General features: G+C 39.2%; 1 protein-coding gene across 4 annotated transcripts in view; it reads right to left on the bottom strand.

Moving 5' to 3' along the window:
* Positions 1-24,601, bottom strand: part of orc5 (origin recognition complex, subunit 5) — a 118,273-nt gene that overhangs the window by 14,128 nt on the left and 79,544 nt on the right. For all 4 annotated transcript variants that reach the window (XM_060843153.1, XM_060843152.1, XM_060843154.1 and 1 more), the window contains 2 exons: positions 19,064-19,111; positions 15,251-15,361 (listed from right to left, as the gene is read on the bottom strand). In XM_060843153.1, the coding sequence (XP_060699136.1) occupies positions 15,251-15,361; positions 19,064-19,111 (159 nt within the window). The remainder of the gene's footprint in view (positions 1-15,250; positions 15,362-19,063; positions 19,112-24,601) is intronic.

Here is a 24,601-nt window from a genome sequence, read left to right as displayed (position 1 = left end):
TAGAAAGTGCTCAGGTGATGAGTTCCCACTGCCTGTTACCAAGGATAATCACATTCAACGAGATCCATGCAGAAGTTAATTGGCGATTCCCCATGGGGCTTGGAGGGGTTATCATGGATTATAATAGTGACTAATAATAGACAAATATTACATACAATTCATTCATCTAGAACTGTGTTGAAAATATATCTTGTTAAGCAGAGAAACTGCAGCAATAGTCCAAGCATCGATACTTTGATACTGTCACAATATGTTTACTATAACTAAAACTACAATACTTTCTGATCATCTAGGATGCAGCTATATTATTTGAAGTATTAATCCTTTCAAAGGCTAAATTCTATAACATTTTATAAGAATCACATCTTAGTAAATTTAGAGCAAAACAAATGGATTTGATAGATTTAATAGCATTACCATCACCGAATTTCCTACTGTCAATACCTTGGGGTTACAACTGATCAGAAACTAAACTGACTCATCATACAAACACTGTGGCTAAAAGAGTATGTCAAAGAATAGGAATTCTAGAATGAGTAACTCATCTCCTGTTCACTTTCTAAATGGCCCAAGTCAAGAAGGTTGCAGAATATTGTGCATCTGCCTGGATGACTACTGCTCCAAAAACATTCAAAAAACTCAACACCATCTAGGACAAAGCAGCCCATTTCAACAGCACTGCCACTACTTGTGCATTCACAACCTTCAAAGACAATGCATAGGAGCAGCAGTTTGTACCATCCAGTGCACTGCAAAAACTCACCAAACCTCCTTCGATATCATTAAAATTTGCAAACTCTATCATCTAGAAGGACAAGGACAGCAGATGCATGGTAATCATCAATGAAGTGCACAATAAACAGTAAGAGAACATGATATGCCAGGAATTGACTTGGGCAAGCAGAAGCAAGGATAACTATACAGAAGTTTTGGGTTATCCATTTGGTGAATAACATATTTGACCTGTCTTACTTCAATAGAAACTCTAAATGCACCACTGATAAAACCACAAATAGTAGGATGGTTAAGCAGAGGGCCAGTCTGCTCCAGCTTTCAATAGGATTGTGATTGATCTGACATTTCCTGGCCTTTCCCCATCTGATCAAGAATCTAACTATCTATTTCAACCATAAATATACACAAGATTTTTTCATCACAGCCCCCTGTAGCAGAGAATTCCAAAGACTCTCAACCCTCCAAGAAATTTCTCCTCCTCTCCCGCTTAAATTGACACCCCTTAATTCTGACACTTTGCCCCTGGTCCTAGGCACACCCATGATGGAAAACATTTTCTCAGCATTTATTCTGTCACATTCCTTAAGAATCCATGTTTCATTGGGATCACCTCTCATTCTTTTAAATACCAATGAGTAGTGTCCTAACCTTATACTTTTGCTCATACACAATCCCTCCATACCAAGGGTCCCTGAACTGATTCCAACAAAACAATATCTTTTCTGCATCTGCTCCCAACTAACAATAACATATCCATTTGACTCAGGTCAACAATACCTGAATTGCTGCCTTCTTGACAAATGCCACACACGGAAATTGTAATGAATCCATCCTCAACAGTACCTCCACTGCATCAGCCAGCAAAGAAATATTTATCCTAGAGTCTTTTTATTTTAGTATTCTGCAACCAGTTTTTCTTCTATTCAGCCTTTAAAACAACTGACAAAGCAGAAACTATTAGCAAGTGCTTTTTGAAAGGCTGAAACGACTTCTGAACCTCATGCAAGTATTTTTCTAAGCTTTCCCAAGGGGCCTTTGTAACCTTTATTTCAAGCATTTTCTGTATTATCCTATTTGTTGAGTTCCCAGCAGTACACACAATATATTTTAGGAGTTAATTCAAGAACTTAATTAGGGCAAATCACAAAATCCCAGGAGAATTGACACCATTCCAAATTAGCAAATGTTACCTTGAATCAATCCTGGTTTCTGAAATATGTTGCCAAATATATCCCCATCATAGTAGCATTACATGGTACCATTCTCCATTTCAAAGTTTTGGAAGTTATCAACTATTCACTGCAAACTTGAGCTTGCTACTCAGAAAGCAAAAGAAAGCATCTCTTGCCTCACTTATAAACAACTAGCAAGGTTGCTTTTTAAAGTAAGAGAGAGCGTTAATGAGGTTATAAACTAGGCTCATAGTGATCAACCTCATTCCTTTCCCTGGCAACCAGGAGACTGAACCTGACCATTCACAACCTCAGTGCTATATATGATCTAGAGGTGGGCTTCTGATGAAACATCTAATCCATTATTAAAGCGGCCTATTTCTGTCTTTGTAACTTTGCCCAACTCTGCCCCTGCTACTGCTCAATTTCTGATGAACCTTTTATCCATGTGTGCAGTACATCTGTCTGGATAATTCCAGTGTGGACCTGGTCAACCTTCCATTTGCCACCTACATAAACTTGAGCTTATCCAAATTTGATGCCTATAACCTAACATAATCAAGTCCTATGTTCAGTGAATTAAATTAGATCCTGGCATAACAAAGCTGATTTTCAAAATATTGATAATTTCAAATCCTCCATGACCTCAGCCCTCTCATGTCTGTAACCAGATCCAGCTCTATCCCACCTTAGACAGCTGTATTCCTCCAATTGTGGCCTCTCGCAAACACGCAATTTTATTTTCTCCACCACTGTCGGCCATGTCTTGAGCTACCCCAAACTCAAGTTCCCTTTCTGAACCTCTATACATCTGTATCATGCTCCTGAACACCTTTCTTTCATGCGTCATAATATTTTCTTATGTGGCTGATTACCAACTTTATTTGACAATGCACCCCTGAAACATAGGTATTTTACTCCTTTAAAATGTGCTATATAAATGCAATTATATTATAACATGGTTGGATATGCATGGATTTTAAAAAGATATTGACAACTTTATTAACAAAACTAAAGTCCATGGATCTAAAGGGATTTCTTAGGGATCAGTCTTAAGACCACTTGCCTTTTTAATATAGTTAAAATATTAATTTGGGTAAATGGAAATAATTTCAAAATTTGCAGACAATAGCACAATGAGGACAACTGTATTGTGTCTGGACAAAATTGTTTTAGTAGTGAAATATCCAGATTTTTGGCAAATTAAGTTTGTAGTAGGAAAGTACAATGTAATGTATTTTGGTAGGACAATGAAGAAAGGAAACAAAATAAATAACACTATTTTAAAGTGGGTGAAACAACTGGATGGACGCAGGGATGCTCGTACTCAAATGTTTGAAATTGTCAGAATAAATTGAAAGAGCTGTTAGAAAAACCAATGGAATTATTGACCTTATTAATAGGGAAACAGGATACAAAAACCAAAGCAAAGTCCACCTGATGCTGAATATCCAAAATAAAAACAGAACATTCTAGAAATATTTTTTGGCAAGTCTGGTGGCATGTATGAGAAAAGGAGAAAACAAGGTAAACAACTTTTTACCAGAGTACCTGGGCACTAAACTTTAGAAAAGATTGCAAAAATTTAGATAGGGTACTGAAGAGGTTTAGTAAATGGTAGGGAGGATAAGGACTTGACTTAATTGGAGAAACTGGCTTATTCTAGGGAGCGAGGGTTATTCTCCCTGCAGAGGAGAAGGTTAAGAGATTTGATAGGTGCCCAAAATCTTGACCAGTGTTGATAGAATAAATTAAGAGAAACTGTTAAAGTAGCTGTGAGGTCAATTTTCAAAAGGGGACAGATTACAGCTAATTAATAAAAGTACCAGAAGGCAAACGTAGAAGTGTGTACTTGCATAGAGGCTGGATGATTGACTGAAGTAAATATAATTGTAACTTTAAGAAGAAATTGACTAAATGTTTGAAGGGGAGAAAATGTACAAAGGCAATGGGAAACACTCAGTAAACTAGTTGGATAACTTAAACCAAATGCTAGCGTTGGCTCAATAAAACCAATAGTCTATTTCTGCGCTGTACCAATCCATGATTTTATAAACCAAAAAAATTAAAAGAAATGGACCGTAAAATTCAAATAACTTGTTACCAGTTGTGACCATACTATATTGTACCAAAAAGTTATTGTTCTCAATCAATTCTTTATTTTTTTGTTGTATGTTGAAGTATCTATCAGGATAATGGAACACATTTTACAGATGGTTTCTATTTACAGATACTATAGCATTGAAACATGTTAAAAATAGATTTTTCACCACAAACACTTCTTCACAACTACCCTCAATAGAAGTAGAGAGATCTTTATTTACAATTTTCAGGGCAATAGCTCAAAGAATGAACTACAAACATTACATTCTCGTAACTGTTTGAAATGTCAATAAACAAACAAAATAAAACTTGATATATCAGCAAATTCCAAACTATACAGAGCATTCCTTAAAGCCTCAGTTCCAACATTATGTTCACATAACTGCAAATTTGGAAAACCAAACATTTCTCTGAAAAGGTTATATTGTGATATTTTACCCTGGTTCTGTAGCCTACTTTATTGCAGCAAAAACACTGTGGGGCTTTTTAAACCTCTTTCCCCTTCAAGGGTTTCCTTTTTACCCTGTGGTAAGTTATCCTTACGATCGTCACCAAGACCTACCTTTCTCTTTTCCCCAATTTCTATCCCTCATGGATTGGAACTAATTTTGGAAGCCAAACTCTGATTTATGGACCAACTCAATCATCAGCCATTTCAGCTGCTATTAGTGCTGTTTTAACTGTGCTCTTCCACGAGGTCTCACTACTTCAGAAAGTGAATTGTTGAACTCCTGTCTAAGTGTCAATATCTGAAGTTCAAACTCCTTCTTTCTTCCTTTGTGTCTCTTCTGCTTTTAGTCATAATTCAAACTGTTTCATTTCTGTTGCCCTCTGCCTTGTCTTTTGCCTCTAAGTCAAGCTGCTTCATTTTCAATTGAATTTTAGCCATCTCTAAAGATTCTGGTGGCCTTTCCAGCAAATTAAATGCTCATTCAAGGCCTCATTCCTGAAGAAGGGCTTATGCCCGAAACGTCGATTCTCCTGCTCCTGCCTGACCTGCTGCACTTTTCCAGCAACACATTTTTCAGCTCTGATCTCCAGCATCTGCAGTCCTCACTTCCTCACAATGAAGACTCCCTATTGTCAATTTTCACAGAGGTTCATCCTGTATGAAAGCACAACGTGTATCTGAAATGTACCAAAGTTTATATCCTGCATACCTTCAACTTCCGTGCCACCAACTTCCATTAATTCCTTCTCTTCCCCACTGCCACCACCCCATCCCAACCTCCAACCACCCCTAATGCAAGTTATGCTATATATATATAGGGTGAAGCTCAGAATAAAAATTGGCAGCAGGACGTCTTAGTCATGGTACAGATACTGCAATTCAACTATAGTTGATACTTTTAGAAATGTTTCAGACTTTTGTTTTTGAGAGTCTGAGAACATTCAACATGTTCTGCAAAATAGAACTTTTTGCATGAGGGAATTCATCAGATGTTTGAACGCCTCCAGGAAAATATCTAACAAATACCAAAGTTCTCTGCAAATTATCAGTTACCAGTAGAAATGCAGAAATGTTCATAATGACTTGGGTTCTCCTAGACTAAATCTAAAGTAATTCATTATATTGAGAAGAAGCAGTTTTCTATTTACAGTTTTGTTAGAGGTTCTTTCTTGTATGAAAACTTTCCTCTTATTATCAATGCTGGAATTATTCCGATGCAACATTTGCACCTTTGCCCCACAGGACTATGAAAACAGATGGTCTGCTTTTCCACAGATCACTGACCACGCATAGCAAAGCCAATGCTCAAATCTACTGCATACTAGGAATGAATTTCAGGGTGAAATACCCATCATTTCTGCCACAGACTTAATGCATTAATGCACTTTTGGTCAAAAGTGACAAGCTCAGAAGAAGTTATATATTTATCTTTCTTCTTGATTGAACTTCTGATGGCTATCAGAAACCATCACGTATATCAGAGAAGCCAGACTGATTATGAATACATTCACTGAGGGTGCCACAGAATCATGGGTTCTTAGATGCCAGATGAAATGCAAGAAATTTAGGAAAGACCACTTATTTTTCACAAACTGAGGAGCATCAGTATGTGGAATTAAAAGACTAAAGCGGAGTCACATCAACCTATAGCTTGGATAGCTGGTGAAAGAGAAAATGGGTTTTAAAAAAAAGTAGGCACATTCAAACAACTAATGGATAAGCATGGTTTAAATGCACCCGTGTTGTAATTTCCATGTAGTTAATTGCAGCTCTGGCATTGCTAGATAGCTGACAGTCCATTTTCATGTAAGATCAAGGCAAAGAGAATAAATGGTGATATAAATTTATAAGTTAAGATCTGCTTTCAAAGCAATTAGTGTATTAAGAAAATTGCATAAATCTGTTTATACTGAAACTGCATGTCGGTTTCTATGGAAACATTTAGATTAATCATTCCAGATGGTACATTATTTGTCACTAGAAAGCTGGATCTTTTCCCAGCTAAGAATATGAATTATATGTAGCAGAGATGCATAATCTTTCATAGAAATTAACAGTTCATGTTTTGTTGACTGGTTTGCTTTTACAAATGTTTTCCTTAAGCCAGGGTAGTAATGGATTCGATGGGCTGAGAATAAAAATCCAAACACCAGAGCTTTTAAGCGTCTAATTTGAATATATTTAAAAAGTAAGTAATGATCATGACTGGTTTCTGTATTTAAAGGGGAATCAAATCTTATGAAATCACAATTGGGAGTTCGAGAGATAGAATATCATGGCACACTAAGTCAGAAGAAATCAATCTGATTCTTGTTATTTCTCAAGAAGCTAATTTATAAAATTGCTCTAATTCTGTGACTTGATAGTACTGAACCCATGTATATATTTTGTACAGTGACCGCAGCTGAAAGGCTGGAAAATAGATTGAAGAAAGAAACATCTCTTCAATAGGTCACCTTTATTTTAGAACAATGTCAACACAATTTCTTGTTCAAGTTTTTGCCAAGTGGCCTGAGCATGATTTTTTTAATGTCACAACTGAAGATGACAATGCTGTTTAGATAATGAACGGGAAAAATCTGAAATAATAAAAACGAGTAGCTCAATTCCTTGCAGCTATTGATGCATATGAAAACATTTCCATGCACTTAAAAACGCAACAGAAAAAAACAATGACTCTAGTGAAAGTCCTGTAACAACTATCATTAGTAGCAATTCAGACTATTATTCATTCAACCTACGTAAACCACAGAGGAGAGAGGACAGGAGGGAGATGTCAGTTTCTAAGAAATTTTTACCCTAACTTAAAACAACACAGCTAAGAGACCGCTATAACATTGTTTGAAAAATACTCAAGACTCATACACCAATATTTAAACAATGCATTACTCAGGATATTGTTTGCATCTGCTATGCTGCAGGAACAATAGTTCAGACAGTAATTTAGCATATGTTACATTGAATCTCTCATTGTGACCATCAACTCATAATTTTCTACATTCTTATTGAGCCTTGATGTCAGTATTAGAAACGCGGGTGCCCTGAACAGGGATAGAGCAAGTTCAGGACTCTGTACTTGCATGTTGTACTTAACAGTTGGGTTTTTAGCGCTCTTGCGGAACAGAGGCAGTGTCCCTATCTCTGAAATAGAAAGTCTAGGTTCAAGTCACATCTGCACCAGAGGTGTCATAACTGTGACAATACTATGACTTTGAGAGATGTATTTTGTCCCGGTCATTTTTTGAAGAGAGATTTTTGAGCCAGTGGTACCAAATTGTCTCTTCCCAGGCAATACATTAAACAGTTTGTGAGGCTCGAGTTTTTTTAAAAACTAGAATAATAGAGGCAGCATAAATGGATGGACTCAGGCTCCCTCAGAACCAAGGTTTTAATTTAGCTTTCAGTTGTTGGGATTTTGAAGTTAGCTGCGGAAGCAGTTTCATCTCTCTCTACCACAGCAAGAAGTTTGAGTTGTCTCTCTCTGCCAGAATTTTGCCTGTGTTCTTTCTCCTGGACTGGAGAAACATCGCATGTGAGACAATCTATTATACTGAATTTGTCTTTGCCAAGGGTGTGTTTACGGGATGTTACTATATTTAACTGCTAAACAGCAACTGTTGCAATAATCTATTATTCTGCTAAGATTTCCAACAGTTAATGTCACATCAATTCTCCTTTCTTTTTGTTTTTATTTTAACTGGGTGTAAATACAAAGTGTGTTGTGCTTAAAGCTGTGTAGCATGACCAATCGAATTACTTCTGGCTCGAAGCACCATACACTTGCCTTACAAATTTTGTTCACTGACTGACTTTTGGTTTCTTCAGTCAATTCAATTGTGTGGTAACGTCTCTTCTTGAGCATAGGAGCACGTTGGAAAAGAGACGAAGCGAGCAAACAGCCATGATCATAATGAATTGCACAGCAGACTCGAGTGACCAAATGATCTGTTTCTACTCTGATTCTTTTGTCCATCATCAGTGTTTTAACATTCTTTATGTGAAGAGCTTTTGTCATCACAGACTTTCCATATGAGATACATATGGAATTGCAGTCAGATGTGGGTGATGTTCAGGCTATTTGTTCCAATTGGGCAGAAATCCCAGAGAAAGGATGCTAACGTCATGGCTGAGTTAAAGAGCCTGGCCAAATTTGTTCCACCAACCCAGTTCTGAACTGCCCACTGAGCAGATTCAATAGTTAAAATCAGCCTCGTTATTACAAGTCCAAACAGAGGAAGGGCAGGGTAAGGGAAATGGAGACTTACTTTATATGTCAGGTGCTTTTGATGGCAGGGTAGGAGCTATCAACTGATTTTGAAAACTCACTAAGATGATTAGTGTGTACTCCCAGACTGATGTAATTACAAAGTAATCTTCTGGATTGCTAGTCCATAAATTTCTTTTCCACGAGCCACTTGGAGAATGCTGTTTTGCAAACCATAGCACAATGCTGCCACCTAGTGTTAGAACTGTTTAATGCAATATTTAAAACTTATGAGAGAAAATACATGTTACATATACCAAAAAGAGTTAACTCTATGCCAAAATTCAGATTGCTGCCCTATTTCAAATACCTTAAACAAACAGAAGCAAGCTGTTTGGAGAAACAGCCTATTTTTCATTCGCTGACCAACAGCGCATCAATGGGAGTACAGGAAGTTGATAGTTATTCTCAGCTGATCTGTCAGTTATAGGTCCAGAAACAAGACGCTGTACTAAAATTGTTCCACCAGGTGAAACGAATCCATTATTCTATAAAGATAAAAGTTATGATGCCGACTATGTTTGTTTTTGCAAACTTCCTAAATTACTAAATTTGGATTTCTATTAATACGGCAGTATGTATGTTCGTTCACATATTTTTGAGTGGGGGGGGGGAAAGAGGAGGAGCTTGTCATCTCACTCATTCCAGCTCTGTAATAAGAAATGATGAGACAATCTTGTCACTTCACCTGAGCATCTCAAAACAATCCTTAACAAGAGAAAATACATCAGCACATCACTGCCAACATCCACTCACACAATTCCAAGCTCCAGAATTGATTTGGGAGTGGTTTGAGAATTTCTGGCTTAGTCACTTTCCACCAAGCCAGAAATTAAACTTCTTTTCTACTGTTTTTCCCAATGAATTTGAAATGTGAAAAAACATAGGGTTATGAAAGGATAAATGAAAAGTGAGACAGAAAACAGTAAAAAGCCATTGGTATGAAGAAATATGCATTTGAATATATTCAAAGATTACCAAGAGAAGTAGCATAAGAAAATGAAATAACTTACAAATAAAATTGAATAGTTAAAACAGTGACAAGGAAACCAATAGGGTAGATGGAGGAATCTTCGCATAAAGTTTAAATATAAAGTAATAAAGCAATCTTCAAGATCTGAAATAGTATATTATTGTAATGTCAGTATGCTTTTAGAAAACATTCGACTACAGCCTGCTGTCAACCATTAAAAAAAGTCATCTTCAAGGTGCTCCTCAGCCATCTCCTCCTTTGACAGAGGAGCTCCTCCTGGAATCGCAGTGTAGTTTCAGCCACAACTGAAATGATTTTCACTGGGCGACAGCTACAGGAGAAATGGAGAAAAGAACCAACTCCTGTACATGGCCTTCTTCAACCGAACAAAGGCCTTTGACATCGTCAATCGGGAAGCATTATGGAGCATCCTTCTCTTTGGTTGCACCATGAAGTTTGTCACCATCCTTTACCTGCTCCAGAAACACATGGAAGCCGTGGTTATGAGATATGGTTCCACCACTGGCTCATTCCTTATTCGTATCAAGCAGGGCGGTGTAAATCACCCCCAACACTATTCTCAATCTATCTCACTGCAACGCTCTACCCTACCACTGACAAGCATCTTGCTGGAATGGAGCTAACTTACAGAACATGCGGGAAATTATTCAACATTCGCTGCCTTCTAGCCAAAACCAGTCACCCAACCAGTGTTGCCAAGCGTCCTGATGAAGGGCTTTTGCCCGAAATGTCGATTTTCCTGCTCCTCAGATGCTGCCTGACCTGCTGTGCTTTTCCAGCACCACTCTAATCTAAACTCTGGTTTCCAGCATCTGCAGTCCTCACTTTCATCCAGTGTTACCAAGCTGCAGTACACAAGTTATGCTTATGTATGTGTTACTCCGGACAACCATCAGCACACCGAGAGAGACATGTGACAGCATGGGTCTCAACCTGAATATCTGCAAGAAGGAAGTCCTCCACCAACCTGACCTCCCATTGTGGAGTAAACCCCCAATCATCAAGAGAATGTTGGCCACTTCCTATAGCTCAGGAGTGTCCGGTCAGCCAAAGCAGAGATTGAAGAAGTGAACCAGCATAATCTCCAATGTGCTACTGCAGCCTTTGGCTGCCTGCGGTAAAGGGTATTCAAGGTCAATAGATGGGACACCAAGATCATGGTTTAGATTAGATTAGATTAGATTACTTACAGTGTGGAAACAGGCCCTTCGGCCCAACAAGTCCACACCGACCCGCCAAAGCGCAACTCACCCATTCCCCTACATTTACTCCTTTACCTAACACTATGGGCAATTTAGCATGGCCAATTCACCTAACCTGCACATCTTTGGACTGTGGGAGAAAACCGGAGCACCTGGAGGAAACCCACGCAGACACGGGGAGAATGTGCAAACTCCACATAGTCAGTCGGGAATTGAACCTGGGTCTCTGGTGCTGTGAGGCAGCAGTGCTAACCACTGTGCCACCGTGCCGGCCACACATGCTGTGATAGTTCCCACCTCCTCCTATATGGCTCTGTCTACAGCAGACACCTCAAGATACTGCAGCAGTACTACCAATGCTGCCTGCTCAAGATCCTGTGAATCAGTGGGAAGAGAGTCACCAACACCAGGCCAACGTTCCCAGAGGGTCTGATAACCCTTGATTGGCTAGGATGGCCTGGGCAATACTGTCTGCATGACTGATGCGAGACTCTTCAAGCAGGTGTTCAATTCCCACCTTCAAAATGACAGGCTTGCTTGATCCAGGTGGACAGAATAAGCACTTCATAGGTACTCTCAAGGCTTTGTTGGCGAAGTGCAACATTCCCATGGACATCTGGAAATGACTGGCTCAAGTCTGTCCACAATGGAAGAGGAGCATCTTGAGACTTACAATTGGTGGAAAAAATGAAAGCCAGGTGAAAATAGAGAAAGGAGGGTGCTGCCACACCTACTGCCCCAAGTGTAAGAGAGCCTGTGGTGGCTGTATTGATCTACAGCAACTACGGATTACACAGAATGGAAGAGTCATCCTTGTCAGCGAGGCTCCACAACTGATAATGACTGTTTTAGAAACAGCATGTTGGTTAAAAAGTTTTTTTTAAACCTGCAAGCCAAGGGTCAGTGAATTCCCTGTCTGTTTAGAATTGTTTGGAGCCTAAAGGTTGCGTACTGCAACTACAAATTAAATGCACCAATAATTGTGATCTCACTGTTATTTCAAAACAGCAGCTCCTTTTTTCACAGGAAAACACAAATCTTTCAATTAAGACACTGGTTTCCAGTTAATCTAAAAACAAGTTAAGAAAATGCATGAATTCAACAGCATAAGCTAGCAGGTTGTCAATTAATTTTGATGTTAAAATTATCACATTTTAAACACAATGTGAACATTTAAGTGGTCAGGAATTTGGGAGCATCCAGGAACATATTTATTAAAACATCAGTTTGCCTATCCTATTTTTAAAACTTAATTTACAATTGCAGTTCCTGAAGTATAAAAAAAGTTTTGATTTGCTACACCTTTACATTGTAGCATTTTGGAAAAGGAAAATTCAAATCTAAAGAATTGAATGAAACAGTAAAACACACCCAGATACTCTAAATTCAAACTAGCATACTTCACTGGCACAGTTTTGCTGGTTACACAGATAATTTACTTACATTGAATCTTAAGAGTCATACAGCACAAAAACAGACCCTTCAGTCCAACTCAACCAGACATCCCAATGTGACCTGGTTACATTTGCCAACATTTGGCCCAAATCCCTCTAAAACCTTCCGATTTATAAATACATCCAGATGCCTTTTAAAATGTTGTAATTGTACACATCACTACCCCTTCCTCTGGCAGCTTGTTCCATACATGCACCCCTACCCTCCATGTCAAATATTTACTCCTCAGGTCCTCTTTAAACACGGCTGCATTCTTTGTTTTAAAAATGTTTGAACTCTCATAAAGAGATCGGTGGTCTTTCAGTTCATGCTGGGGGATTGAGTACAGATTCTTTTACTATTCTTTTACCTTTCGTAAGCACTTCAGACACAGCAGTACTTGTACTATGATGCGGCAATGTATTTGTTGCGTTATTTGTGTTTTGTTTTCTGTTTCTGTGCCTTCAACATTGCATTTAGAATGAATTTTCTACTTCTTGTTTAAAAGTTGTTCTGTTGTCTCTGCTGTTGTTAATTTCAGCCCACTCAGTTTTCCTTTGTTGAATTTACGTGTTTTGTTTTCATTGTTCAAAGGGTGTTGCATGAAGGCTTGTTAAACTTTACAAAATCAGAAATTGCTGGAGAAACTCAGCAGGTTTGGCAGCATCGGTGGAAAGAAAACAAAGCCAACATTCTGGGTCGAGTGACCGTTTCTCAGAACTGTCCTGAAGACCCCTTTCTATCTCAGTGTGTTTTCTTTTCCTCTCCCTCCTGCTCTGCCTGATGTTGAACATTATAAGTTCAATTCTTGATCTGCCCTGCATTCCCTGTGTTTAGTCATGCTTGTCCTCAGTGCTGCAGAACAATGGAGGGGCTAGGAAACTAATCTGTCTTCCTGAGTGCGATGCCACAGAGAGCAACTGGCCTGGATGGAGTGTCTAGTCATGCACTCAGATCCTGCACGGCAGGAGTATTTGCAGACATCTTTAATCTCTCTTTACCAGGTTCCCATCTGCTTCAAGAAGGCCACTATCATCCTGGTGCCAAAAAAAAGTAAGGTAAAATGCCTTAACGACTACCGCCAAGTGGCTCTGACATCCGTCATTATGAAATGCTTCCAGTGGTTAGTAATGGCACACTCAACTCCAGCCTTCCAGCTTACTTTGATTCATCAGAATTTGCCTACCCTTCACAATAGGTCCACAGACACCATCTGCCTGGCCCTACACTGATCCCCTGGAACATCTGGATAACAATGACACCTATGTCAGATTCCAATTTATTGAGTCTAGCTCCACCTTCAAAACCATAATTCCAGCCAAATTCATCTCCAAACTCTGAGATTTAGGATACTACTCCTCTCTCCTGCAATTGGATCCTCAAATTCCTGACCTGCAGACTGCAATCCGTAAGGATAGGTGACAACACCATCTCCACAGTAGTCTCCAACTCCATTGCCCCACCAGGCTGCGTACTCAGCCTCCCACCCCCATTATTCCCCTTTACATTCAGCTCTAACTACATTTCCAAATTTGCTGATGAAACCACTGCAGGGGGTTGGATTTCAAAAAAAAAAGATGAGACAGAGTGCAGGAAAGAGACAAAACAGTGCCTTGGTATAAAGACAACAATCTCTCCCTCAATTTCAGCAAAACAAAGGAACTGGTCATCAACTTCAGAAAGCGGAGTGAAGGACACGCTGCATCTGTATCAATGGTGCTGAGGTGGGGGTGGTTGAGATCATCAAGTTCAGAGGAGCAAATACCCCTAACAATCTATCCCGGTCCATCCACATTGACACTACAGTCAAGAAAACACTAACATGCCTCTACTTTCTCAGAAAGCTAAGGAAATTCAGCACATCCACAATGACTCCTACATTATAATATTTATAGCTACACCATAGAAAGCATCCTATCTAGATGCATGACAACTTGGAATGGCAACTGCTCATGGTGCAAAACCGCAAGAAATTAGAGTTGTGAACGCAGTCCAGGCCATCACAAAAAAACAGCGCTCCTTCAACTGACTTGTCTACACTTCCCACTACCTCAGGAAAGCAGTCAACGTAATTAAGGATCACTCCCAGTCTGGTTATACTCTCTTCCACCCTCTTCCATAGGTCAAAAGATACAGAACTGAAAATGTGTTGCTGGTTAAAGCGCAGCAGGTCAGGCAGCATCCAAGGAATAGGAAATTCGACGTTTCGGGCACAAGCCCTTCATCAGGAAGGACTTCCTGATGAAGGGCTTGTGCCCGAAACGTCGAATTTCCTATTCCTTGGATGCTGCCTGACCTGCTGCGCTTTAACCAGCAACACATTTTCAGCTCTGATCTCCAGCATCTGCAGACCTCACTTTTTACTTCCAAAAGATACAGAAGTTTGAAAGATGTACCAGAGTTAAGAACAGCTTCTTCCCTGCTGTTATCAGACTTATGAATGGACCTATCATATATTAGAGCTGATCTTTCTCTACATCTTCTCTGTATCTGTAACATTACGTTCTGCAGTCTAAACTCTTTCTCGGATGTATTTATGTAAGTTATGATTTGTCTGGTTAGCATGCAAAACAATACCTTTCACTGTACCTTCTCTTTACATGAGATGATAATAAATCAAATCAGAATATGCAATATAAGCATATACAGATTAAACAAATGTGGACCATGGAATGGTGCAGATCACAAAATAAATTTCATTATCAGATTAAAATCAATAGCGTATAGCATTACCAAGCATTTTCAACATTAGCATTACATACTTTTTAATTCACCTTTCAAAGATTATGACTGATCTGTTTCACATTCGAGGAGTGTTGTAACCTTTTCATTTTAACCTGTAATCTTTTCAAGTTTTCTCCATGGGATGTGTTAACACATTTTTTTCAAGCTTACCTGAGAGAAAATATTTGCCGTGGGAGTCACTCTGCAATCGACAATGCTGTAGAAAATTGCCAATAACCTATCCAGTGGGAATGGTTTGGGGCCAAGGAGGAGATTGCTGGTCTGTAAGAAACAAGATTAATCAGACTGATCCGTCATTGTAACAGTGCATTAAGGGATGTTATATGCTTGCATTCCAGTTAGGTGAACAACCTCACTTGTTTATTTAATTCACTTTCTTAAACTGCTGTGCACCATGTGTTCAAGCCACACCTACCACCAATTAATGGGATGGCTGTTAAGGAGAATAGCTGAAGGTTTGAAAGTCAACAATGACAACACTACAAGACAAAATATCACTGTTTCCCTTTACATTGATTTCATAAAACATCTAACACGGCGTCAATGAAAATCCTTAGATAAAAAGGAAAAAATCAGATGTTTTCTACTTTGCTGTGAATGCATCCATCTTTTCATCACAATTCATAGCGTGAAGCTGATCAAATTCAAGTCTACATATAAAGCTATCATCAATCACAGATGGAGTATAGCAATGTTTTCTTTTTGTTATTTCTGATTCACCACTCGCACCACTCTATGGGTTAATTGTTTAGCTTCAATTTCCACTGTACAATTTCAACAGTCCTAATGTTCTTTTATTGTTTTTTTTCCCAAGTGTTCCTCAGGACAACTCACTCCAAACATCATCTATCCTGCCACATAATACATAATCTTTAAGACTTCCAAGAAATATTTGGTCCATTCTTCAGGAAAAAAATTGAGATCCCAAGACAGCACTTGTTGACAATGGGACTAGCCAGGCAGTATTCCTCAATAAAGCCTCTTAATATCTCGCTGCTTTGGGCAGTCCCCCAGTGGTGCTGACTCAGTCAAGGGCTAGCAGCTCTGAAGCCTCAACATCTTCATGAGAAGCAGCCATAAAGAACAGCGAGGGCATCGTAATGTGGAGGCACCTCTAAGACAGACACATGCAAAATCTAAGGGAGGTCAAGCAGGCCAGCACCTCTGATCTAAAGCTGATTCTGTTGAATTCTTATCAGGCAGGTGAAGGGCTATTTAATAATTGAACAAAACATGCATGCAAGCTAAATATACAGCAATTTAAAAAGTCATCTGCGAACAGCTCATCAGAATGATGAGTAGTCAACCAATAAAATAACAGGACACAAACAAGTTCTGATAACAAACCTACATACTGGCAATTTTACTTGCCACTTCCTGAACTGAACCAGAAAAAAAACTTAAAATTTTAAGCAGCAGAACTTGTCAGGTTTTCAGCAGCACTTCTGAATTTTGCAGAAGGTATATAATAACAACCAGAGACTCCTTTCATTTCATGACACACCTGATATTACACCAATTATGTGAGTGCAAAGCAGGTTATACATACGCACGCATATATAAAATATATTTTGTCATCACTCACATGAATTATGTTATTCACAAAAGAAAACACATTCAACAGTGCAAATAATACCTTGTATGGTAAACAGCTGTATTGATTACAATTAATTATGATATTTAAGCAGATTCATAGACAGCATTAACAAATATGGACTAGAAAATACCCATCTTAAGTGTTGTTATCCTTAAAACTCAATCTACCATAAACTCTGCATAAACAACCTTGCTGCCAACAAATTCTAAAGGTACTCAAAAGCATTTATTAATTTACAAAAACAATCCAAAGTTTTGATGCTATTGAAATTAAGACAGATCAGAATTTTCAGCCACTAACTTAGGACAGTGGTCAATAAACTACAGTAGAAATGAGGCTTCAAATGGGCTCTAATGCCATGAAGATACATGGAGAGTTGGGAAGAAAACTACCAGAAGGAGAGGCAAAGACTTGATATAGCAGCACTATTAGAAACAGGCATTTTGGGTAATGAGGATCATAAACCAACAAAATAGATGAGTAGTAAACATCAGAGCCAAACCTGTATGTTTGTGTAAGAAATCAAGAGTTGGAGCAGAATGAACAAGTTATTTGGAATCAGGAATCAAGATGTACCATCAAAGTCATATGCATCGTGCACAAGGAGATGACCGCTGCACATCCTTGGAACGGATGAGCTTCAATCCAGCTCAGGAGGAAGTTTTTAAAAAGTACAAGAGCAGACAGGATAAGACTCCTGTTACCCATAACGGTTCTTTACCATCAGTTTGTGGATATGACACCTTTTTCATTCATTTGCGTCAGTAGAAACAAAATGGAACTCAGAGTCTACATGCCACTGGCATGAAAGTTCAGGAAGCCCTCCTAAATCTCACAGACATGCGATGTGAACTAGGGGAAAGAAAGAGCATTATCTTTCTGATTACGGAATAATGAAGGACATGAGTTAACATATGGTTGATGGAAATACAAATATCAACACGCAGTGTGTGGGAATATTCACAGATTAAAAAGTTGTCTCCTTGAAGTCTAACAGCTATAAATAGCACATTGAAGCTATTTTACAATGACTAGTTAAGTCAATTCTACTTTTATTACACAAGATGAAATTTTTTGAAAATTCTTTTTTGGCCACTATGTATTGCTGACAAGACAATCTGTTGTCCATCCACAAATGCCCTCCAGAGGACAGTGGTGAGCTACTTGTTTGAATGCCCGCAGCCCTTGTGGTATTGGTCTACTCACAGAGTTGTTAGTGAGGGAGCTCCAGAATTTTTATCCAGAAATATGGAGGGAGCAGCAATATATAGTTCTAAATCCTGAGGTACATAGCTTGATGGGAAACTTGCAGGTGGAGTTGCTCTAATGAGCTGTTCCCCTTATGTTGCTAGGTGTAGAGGCGTCAGGTTTGGAAGGTGCTATCAAAGAAACCTAGTGAGCTGCAGCAGCACATCTTGTAAGATGGCAGACCACTGTCTTGGGTGTTGATAGAAGGAGTGAATGTTTAAGGGGATGGATCAATTTTCAATTAATCAGGCTATTTTAATCATGGGTGACGCTAAGCTTCTACAGTATTGTTGGAGCTGCTCCCATTCCATTTTGTGCCTTCCAGATGATGGACAGGAGAGTCAAAAGGTATATTTGTCACCACAGAATTTCCAGTCAAAAGTCTATTGTAATTTTTAGTGCTGTAGTAAATATTGCATACAAATTTCACACAATTCATTAGGTAATGTGCCAGCTGAAGTGGAACTGAACTATTGGGACAGGTTGGATACAATAACAATGCTCAATTAACAGGACATCCCAGTCAGAACACCCTCTTGGAAATTAGATGAAGTTAAAGCCCAAAAATATCAAACTGTATCTCTCTAATGGGGGACAGGTCAGTATTAGAAGGGAAGAAAAAGTAAACAGCTCTTTACTACACACACCAAAAAGAACAATGATATATTACCCAAAAAGCGAAGAATGAAAGATCCAAACCAACCCTTTAAGTTTACTGCAAACAAAATAGCTTGATGCTAAAATTTGCATTACTGTCTAAACAGATCTTTGCAGAAACCTAATGAATTTCCCCGCAGTGATCATTTTGTAAAATATAAAGCAGTTCAGTCAATGTTAAAACCAAAGTGAAACGCAAGAGAAAATGTGCAACTTCATCACACAACTGATCAGTTTTCTTTAATTAAAGCACTTTCCCCAGCCATGTTATGATTGTGTACAGTATCACATTTAAAATTATTATTAAATTTGGAATAATCCAAAAGTTAGTAAATATTACCATCTATAAAACTGGTGCCATTTCAGGAGTAATCAGAGTTGCAGCAGAGACAATGATCCAACTGGGATTAGATAGTAATAATAATAACAATAACAACAACAACAACAACAACAACAATCACCTTCTCATGCTTTTTCAGAAATGAGGTTTTCTTAATTTTCCCATGATACTGGAAATAAAACAAGAAGAAGAAAATTTAAAACATTGTAATAAAAGAGCTACAGCCGCTGGAGATCTGAAAAAACAAACAGAAATTGCTGATGAAACCCACTAGGTCTGGCATCAGCTGCTGTGTTTCGGCAACAATTTCTGTTTTGACATTTAAAGTACTCAAGGCAATTATATAAATGCAATTTAAAAATTTGTTTCTCAAATTATAAACGTTTTTCCCCCAACACATGAATACAAGTTTGTGATCTTAACTACTTTGGAGTATATCCAAAATGTTGCCTAATTCAACCAATACTCTCAGATTGAAGTAGTATTTCCAATTAAAATAAGAGATTTCATTATCAAGTACTAGTCATCTACCAACATAAATCCTACCCAGTAAACTAATGGATAACTTTGTACAGATACAAAATCCTTCCCAAACAAAATGCATTACAGTATTTTGATCTGAAACACAAACCAAAATGAGGATGTCAGACTTGGTTCAGTGATAGCATGTTCACCTTTATGTCAGCAGTTGTGGATTCAAATCCTATTCCATATCATGAACATGAAATCATGAACTTTCATCTGCCTCCTCAAGGCATTATCATGTGGTGCTTATGAAAATGGAAGTAAACCTGCAAGATTTGTAGCTCAGGTTGAGGTTTAGGGTGCAGGTTTGCTCGCTGAGCTGTAGGTTTGATATCCAGACATTTCATTACCTGGCTAGGTAATATCATCAGTGGCGATCTCCAAGTGAAGCGAAGTTGTTGTCTCCTGCTTTCTATTTATATGTTTGTCCTGGATGGGGTTCCTGGGGTTTGTGGTGACGTCATTTCCTGTTCGTTTTCTGAGGGGTTGATAGATGGTATCTAGATCTATGTGTTTGTTTATGGCGTTGTGGTTGGAGTGCCAGGCCTCTAGGAATTCTCTGGCAAGTCTTTGCTTAGCCTGTCCCAGGATAGATGTGTTGTCCCAGTCGAAATGATGGCTTTTTTCATCTGTGTGTAAGGCTACGAGGGAGAGAGGTAGTGTCGTTTTGTGGATAGCTGGTGTTCGTGTATCCTGGTGGCTAATATTCTTCCTGTTTGTCCTATATAGTATTTATGGCAGTCCTTGCATGGAATTTTGTAGATGACGTTGGTTTTGTCCATGGGTTGTACCGGGTCTTTTAAGTTTGTTAGTTTTTGTTTGAGAGTGTTGGTGGGTTTGTGTGCTACTAGGATTCTGAGGGGTCTTACTAGTCTGGCTGTCATTTCTGAAACTTCTTTGATGTATGATAAGGTGGTTAGGGTTTCTGGCTGTTGTTTGGTCTGCTTGTCATGGTTTGTTCTTAAGGAATCTGCGGATTGTATTTTGTGAGTATCCGTTCTTGAATACGTTGTGTAGGTAGTTCTCCTCTGTTTTCCAAAGTTCGCCTGTGCTGCAATGTGAGGTGGCTCGTTGGAATAGTGTTCTGATACAGCTTCGTTTGTGGATGTTGGGATGGTTGCTGGTGTAGTTAAGTATTTGGTCAGTGTTTGTCGGTTTTCTGTATATGCAGGTTTGTAGTTCTCCGTTGTCCGTTCTTCTGACTGTGACGTCCCGGAATAAGAGTTTGTTGTCGGTTTCTTCCTCCTTGGTGAACTTTATGTCTGTGAGGGCGTTGTTGATGATGTTAAATGTCTCTTCTATCTTGTTTCGTTTTGTGATGACAAAGGTGTCATCTACGTAGTGGACCCAGATTTTTGGTTTGATGATTGGTCGGGCTGGTTGTTCTAGTCTTTGCATTACCGCTTCTGCTATGAATCCTGATAACGGAGATCTCATGGGTGTGCTGTTGGTTTGTTTGTAGGTTATGTTGTTGAAGGTGAAGTGGGTGGTGAGGCACAGGTCCACTAGCTTCATGATATTTTCGTTGGTAATGTGATGGATGGTGGTTGGGGTGTGTGTGATGGTCTCTTCTAAAAGTGTGGTAAGTGTTTCCTTTGCCAGGTCGATGTTGATGGAGGTGAACAGTGCTATTACGGAATTACACAATTCCGGACAATTAAACAAGACGGAATCACAAAAAATGAAACCAGACGGGACCAACACCTCACGATTCCATGGACTACCCAAAATCCATAGACCAGGAGCCCCCCTCCGACCCATAGTCGCACTACCCGGAACACCAACTTATAGACTGGCCAAAGAACTACACGCAAGACTGAAATACCTAGTCGAAGAGTCACAGCACTCCACCCACTCCACCCAGGAATTCCTAAAAAGCATCAAAAACACCAAAATAGAGGAAGATGAAACAATGATCTCATTCGATGTAACAGCACTGTTCACCTCCATCAACATTGACCTGGCAAAGGAAACACTTACCACACTTTTAGAAGAGACCATCACACACACCCCAACCACCATCAATCACATTACCAACGAAAACATCATGAAGCTAGTGGACCTGTGCCTCACCACCCACTTCACTTTCAACAACATAACCTACAAACCAACAGTACACCCATGGGATCTCCGTTATCAGGATTCACAGCAGAAGTGGTAATGCAAAGACTAGAACAACTAGCCCGACCAACCATCAAACCAAAAATCTGGGTCCACTACGTAGATGACACCTTTGTCATCACAAAACGAAACAAGATAGAAGAGACATTTAACATCATCAACAACACCCTCACAGACATAAAGTTCACCAAGGAGGAAGAAACCGACAACAAACTCGCATTTCTGGACGTCACAGTCAGAAGAACGGACAACGGAGAACTACAAACCTGCGTATACAGAAAACTGACAAACACTGACCAAATACTTAACTACACCAGCAACCATCCCAACATCCACAAACGAAGCTGTATCAGAACACTATTCCAATGAGCCACCTCACATTGCAGCACAGACGAACTTTGGAAAACAGAGGAGAACCACCTATACAACGTACTCAAGAAGAACGGATACTCAAAAAAATACAATCCGCAGATTCCTCAAGAACAAACCACGACAATCAGACCAAACACAGCCTGAAACCCTAACCACCTTACATACACCAAAGAAGTTTCAGAAATGATAGCCAGACTACTAAGACCCCTCAGAATCCTAGTAGCACACAAACCAACCAACACTCTCAAACAAAAATTAACACACTTAAAAGACCCAATACAACCCATGGACAAAACCAACGTCGTCTACAGAATTCCATGCAAGGACTGCCACAAACACTACATAGGACAAACAGGAAGTAAGTTAGCTACCGGGATACACGATCACCAGTTAGCCACAAAAAGACACGACGCTCTCTCCCTCGTAGCCCTTCACACGGATGAAAAAACCATCATTTCGAGTGGGACAACACATCTATCCTGGGACAGGCTAAGCAAAGACATGCCAGAGAATTCCTAGAGGCTGGCACTCCAACCACAATACCATAAACAAACACAGAGATCTAGATACCATCTATCAATCCCTCAGAAAACAAATAGGAAATGACATCACCACAAACCCCAGGAACCCCATCCAGGATAAACATATAAATAGAGAGCAGGAGACAACAGCTTCGCTTCACTGACGATGTTACCTAGCCAGGTAATGAAACATCTGGATATCAAACCTACATTTCAGCGAGCAAACCTACACCCTAAAAGGAAGTAAACCTTTCTGGTCCATGAAAAAGTCCAAACCAATGTCCTTTTTAAACAATAGTCTTTTTGTAAAAAATTGATTTGCTCATGGGATGAGACCATCTCTGGATGGGCTAGTATTTATTGCCTATCCCTAATTGTCCTGCAGAACATGGTGGTGGCCTGCTTTTTTTTTGAATTGCCACATTCCTTTGGTGTACAAACATCACAATGCCTTTAAGGAGGGAGTTCCAGGAACCTGACCCAATTATAATGAAGGGATGGCAATATAGTTTGAAATTAGGTTAGTACGTGGCTTGGAGGTAAACTTGTAGGCAATAGCGTTCCCATGCATTTACTGCCAGTTGCCCTTCCTGGCAGTAGATATTGTGATTTGGAAGGTGCTGTTGAAGGTGCCTCCTAAGGTACTGGCAGTGCATCTTGCAGAGGTTACAAACTGCATTAGTGGCAAAGGGTCAAAGGTGGTAGATGATGTTCCAAGCAAGCAGACTACTTTGTTCGCTTCAGTATTGTTGGGACCACACACAACTAGGCAACTGAGAAATATTCCTTTACATCAATGTTCAGTAATTCCATTTGACACAAAAGCAAACAAAGGCACCATCAAGCACCGTATTTTTAACCATCTGAAATAACTGACTCTATAAAGCTATTAAGGTAGGAATGTTACAATAGTGCTGCCTTCACATTAAGGATATGTTCTCAACTTCAATGATTGTGAATAAGCTCACTAGAGTTTGGAATTGAATTTTTTCTAAATTTTGACAACCTCAAGTGCAAAGTTTACAACCATAAACAACCAAACAAATCTTCTCAAAACTCGCTATGAACAACTGTCTTAACAATGTCATCATGTCTCTACTCCTTCATACATTCTCAAGATGTAAAGAAATATTTAAAATCTACACATTTTAATATCACTAAGTATATACTCCAACATTCAATTTAGATTTCATAAACAAATTGAAGCAGTCATAAGCAGCAGCAGCACAATGTGCTGATATATGATAGCACACTTCCTTCACAGTCCTTCAGCACACTTACCATCATATATAATGTTATGATATAGAACCAGTGAAATTGTCGGGGGAAATGCAACTGGCTGTTATGGCCCTCCAGTTACTCTCTACTACTTAGCTCATTAAGTCTGTAGTGACCAACAGCAATACATTGCTCAAGAAGAAACTATAAATGTTGTTTTGCTAATACTGACTGTCTTTTAGAGTACCAGACACAACATAGGTTTAGGGTGAGAGGGGAAAGATATAAAAGAGACCTAAGGGGCAACTTTTTCACGGAGAGGGTGGTACGTGTATGGAATGAACTGCCAGAGGAGGTGGAGGAGGCTGGTACAATTGCAACATTTAAGAGGCATTTGGATGGATATATGAATAGGAAGTGTTTGGAGGGATATGGGCCGGGTGCTGGCGGGTGGGACTAGATTAGGTTGGGATATCTGGTCGGCATGGACGGGTTGGACCGAAGGGTCTGTTTCCATGCTGTACATCTCTATGAGTCTATGAGTCTATAACCATAAAAAGCTTGCTTAATACATAGTCATTATGACAAGTTATTACAGCAGAGTCCATGCCAACTCCCTACAGAGTATTCCAGTTAGTCCTGTTCTCCCAGTCTATCCCAATAGTTTTGCAAGTTTATTTCTCCTCACTGTCCACTCTTCTGAAATTATTGTACATCGAATGCGGAATTGGAGATTATGAGAATTTTCTTGGTTATCACCACCGTATAAAAATATTCGTCACATCCTACTACAGCCCTTGCTCAAACTCTAAAACAAGTTTCTCCTTATCTTGTACGACCAACAAAGGGAAGTTTTCAGCCTTTGTCAACCTTAATCTAAATTTGCCATAATCCCTCACACT

Source organism: Hemiscyllium ocellatum, chromosome 23 (assembly GCF_020745735.1).
Source record: "Hemiscyllium ocellatum isolate sHemOce1 chromosome 23, sHemOce1.pat.X.cur, whole genome shotgun sequence".
In the NCBI taxonomy this organism is placed as follows: Eukaryota; Metazoa; Chordata; class Chondrichthyes; order Orectolobiformes; family Hemiscylliidae; genus Hemiscyllium; species Hemiscyllium ocellatum.
Note: the sequence above shows the minus strand (reverse complement) of the source record. Positions and strands in the feature narration are given on the sequence as shown.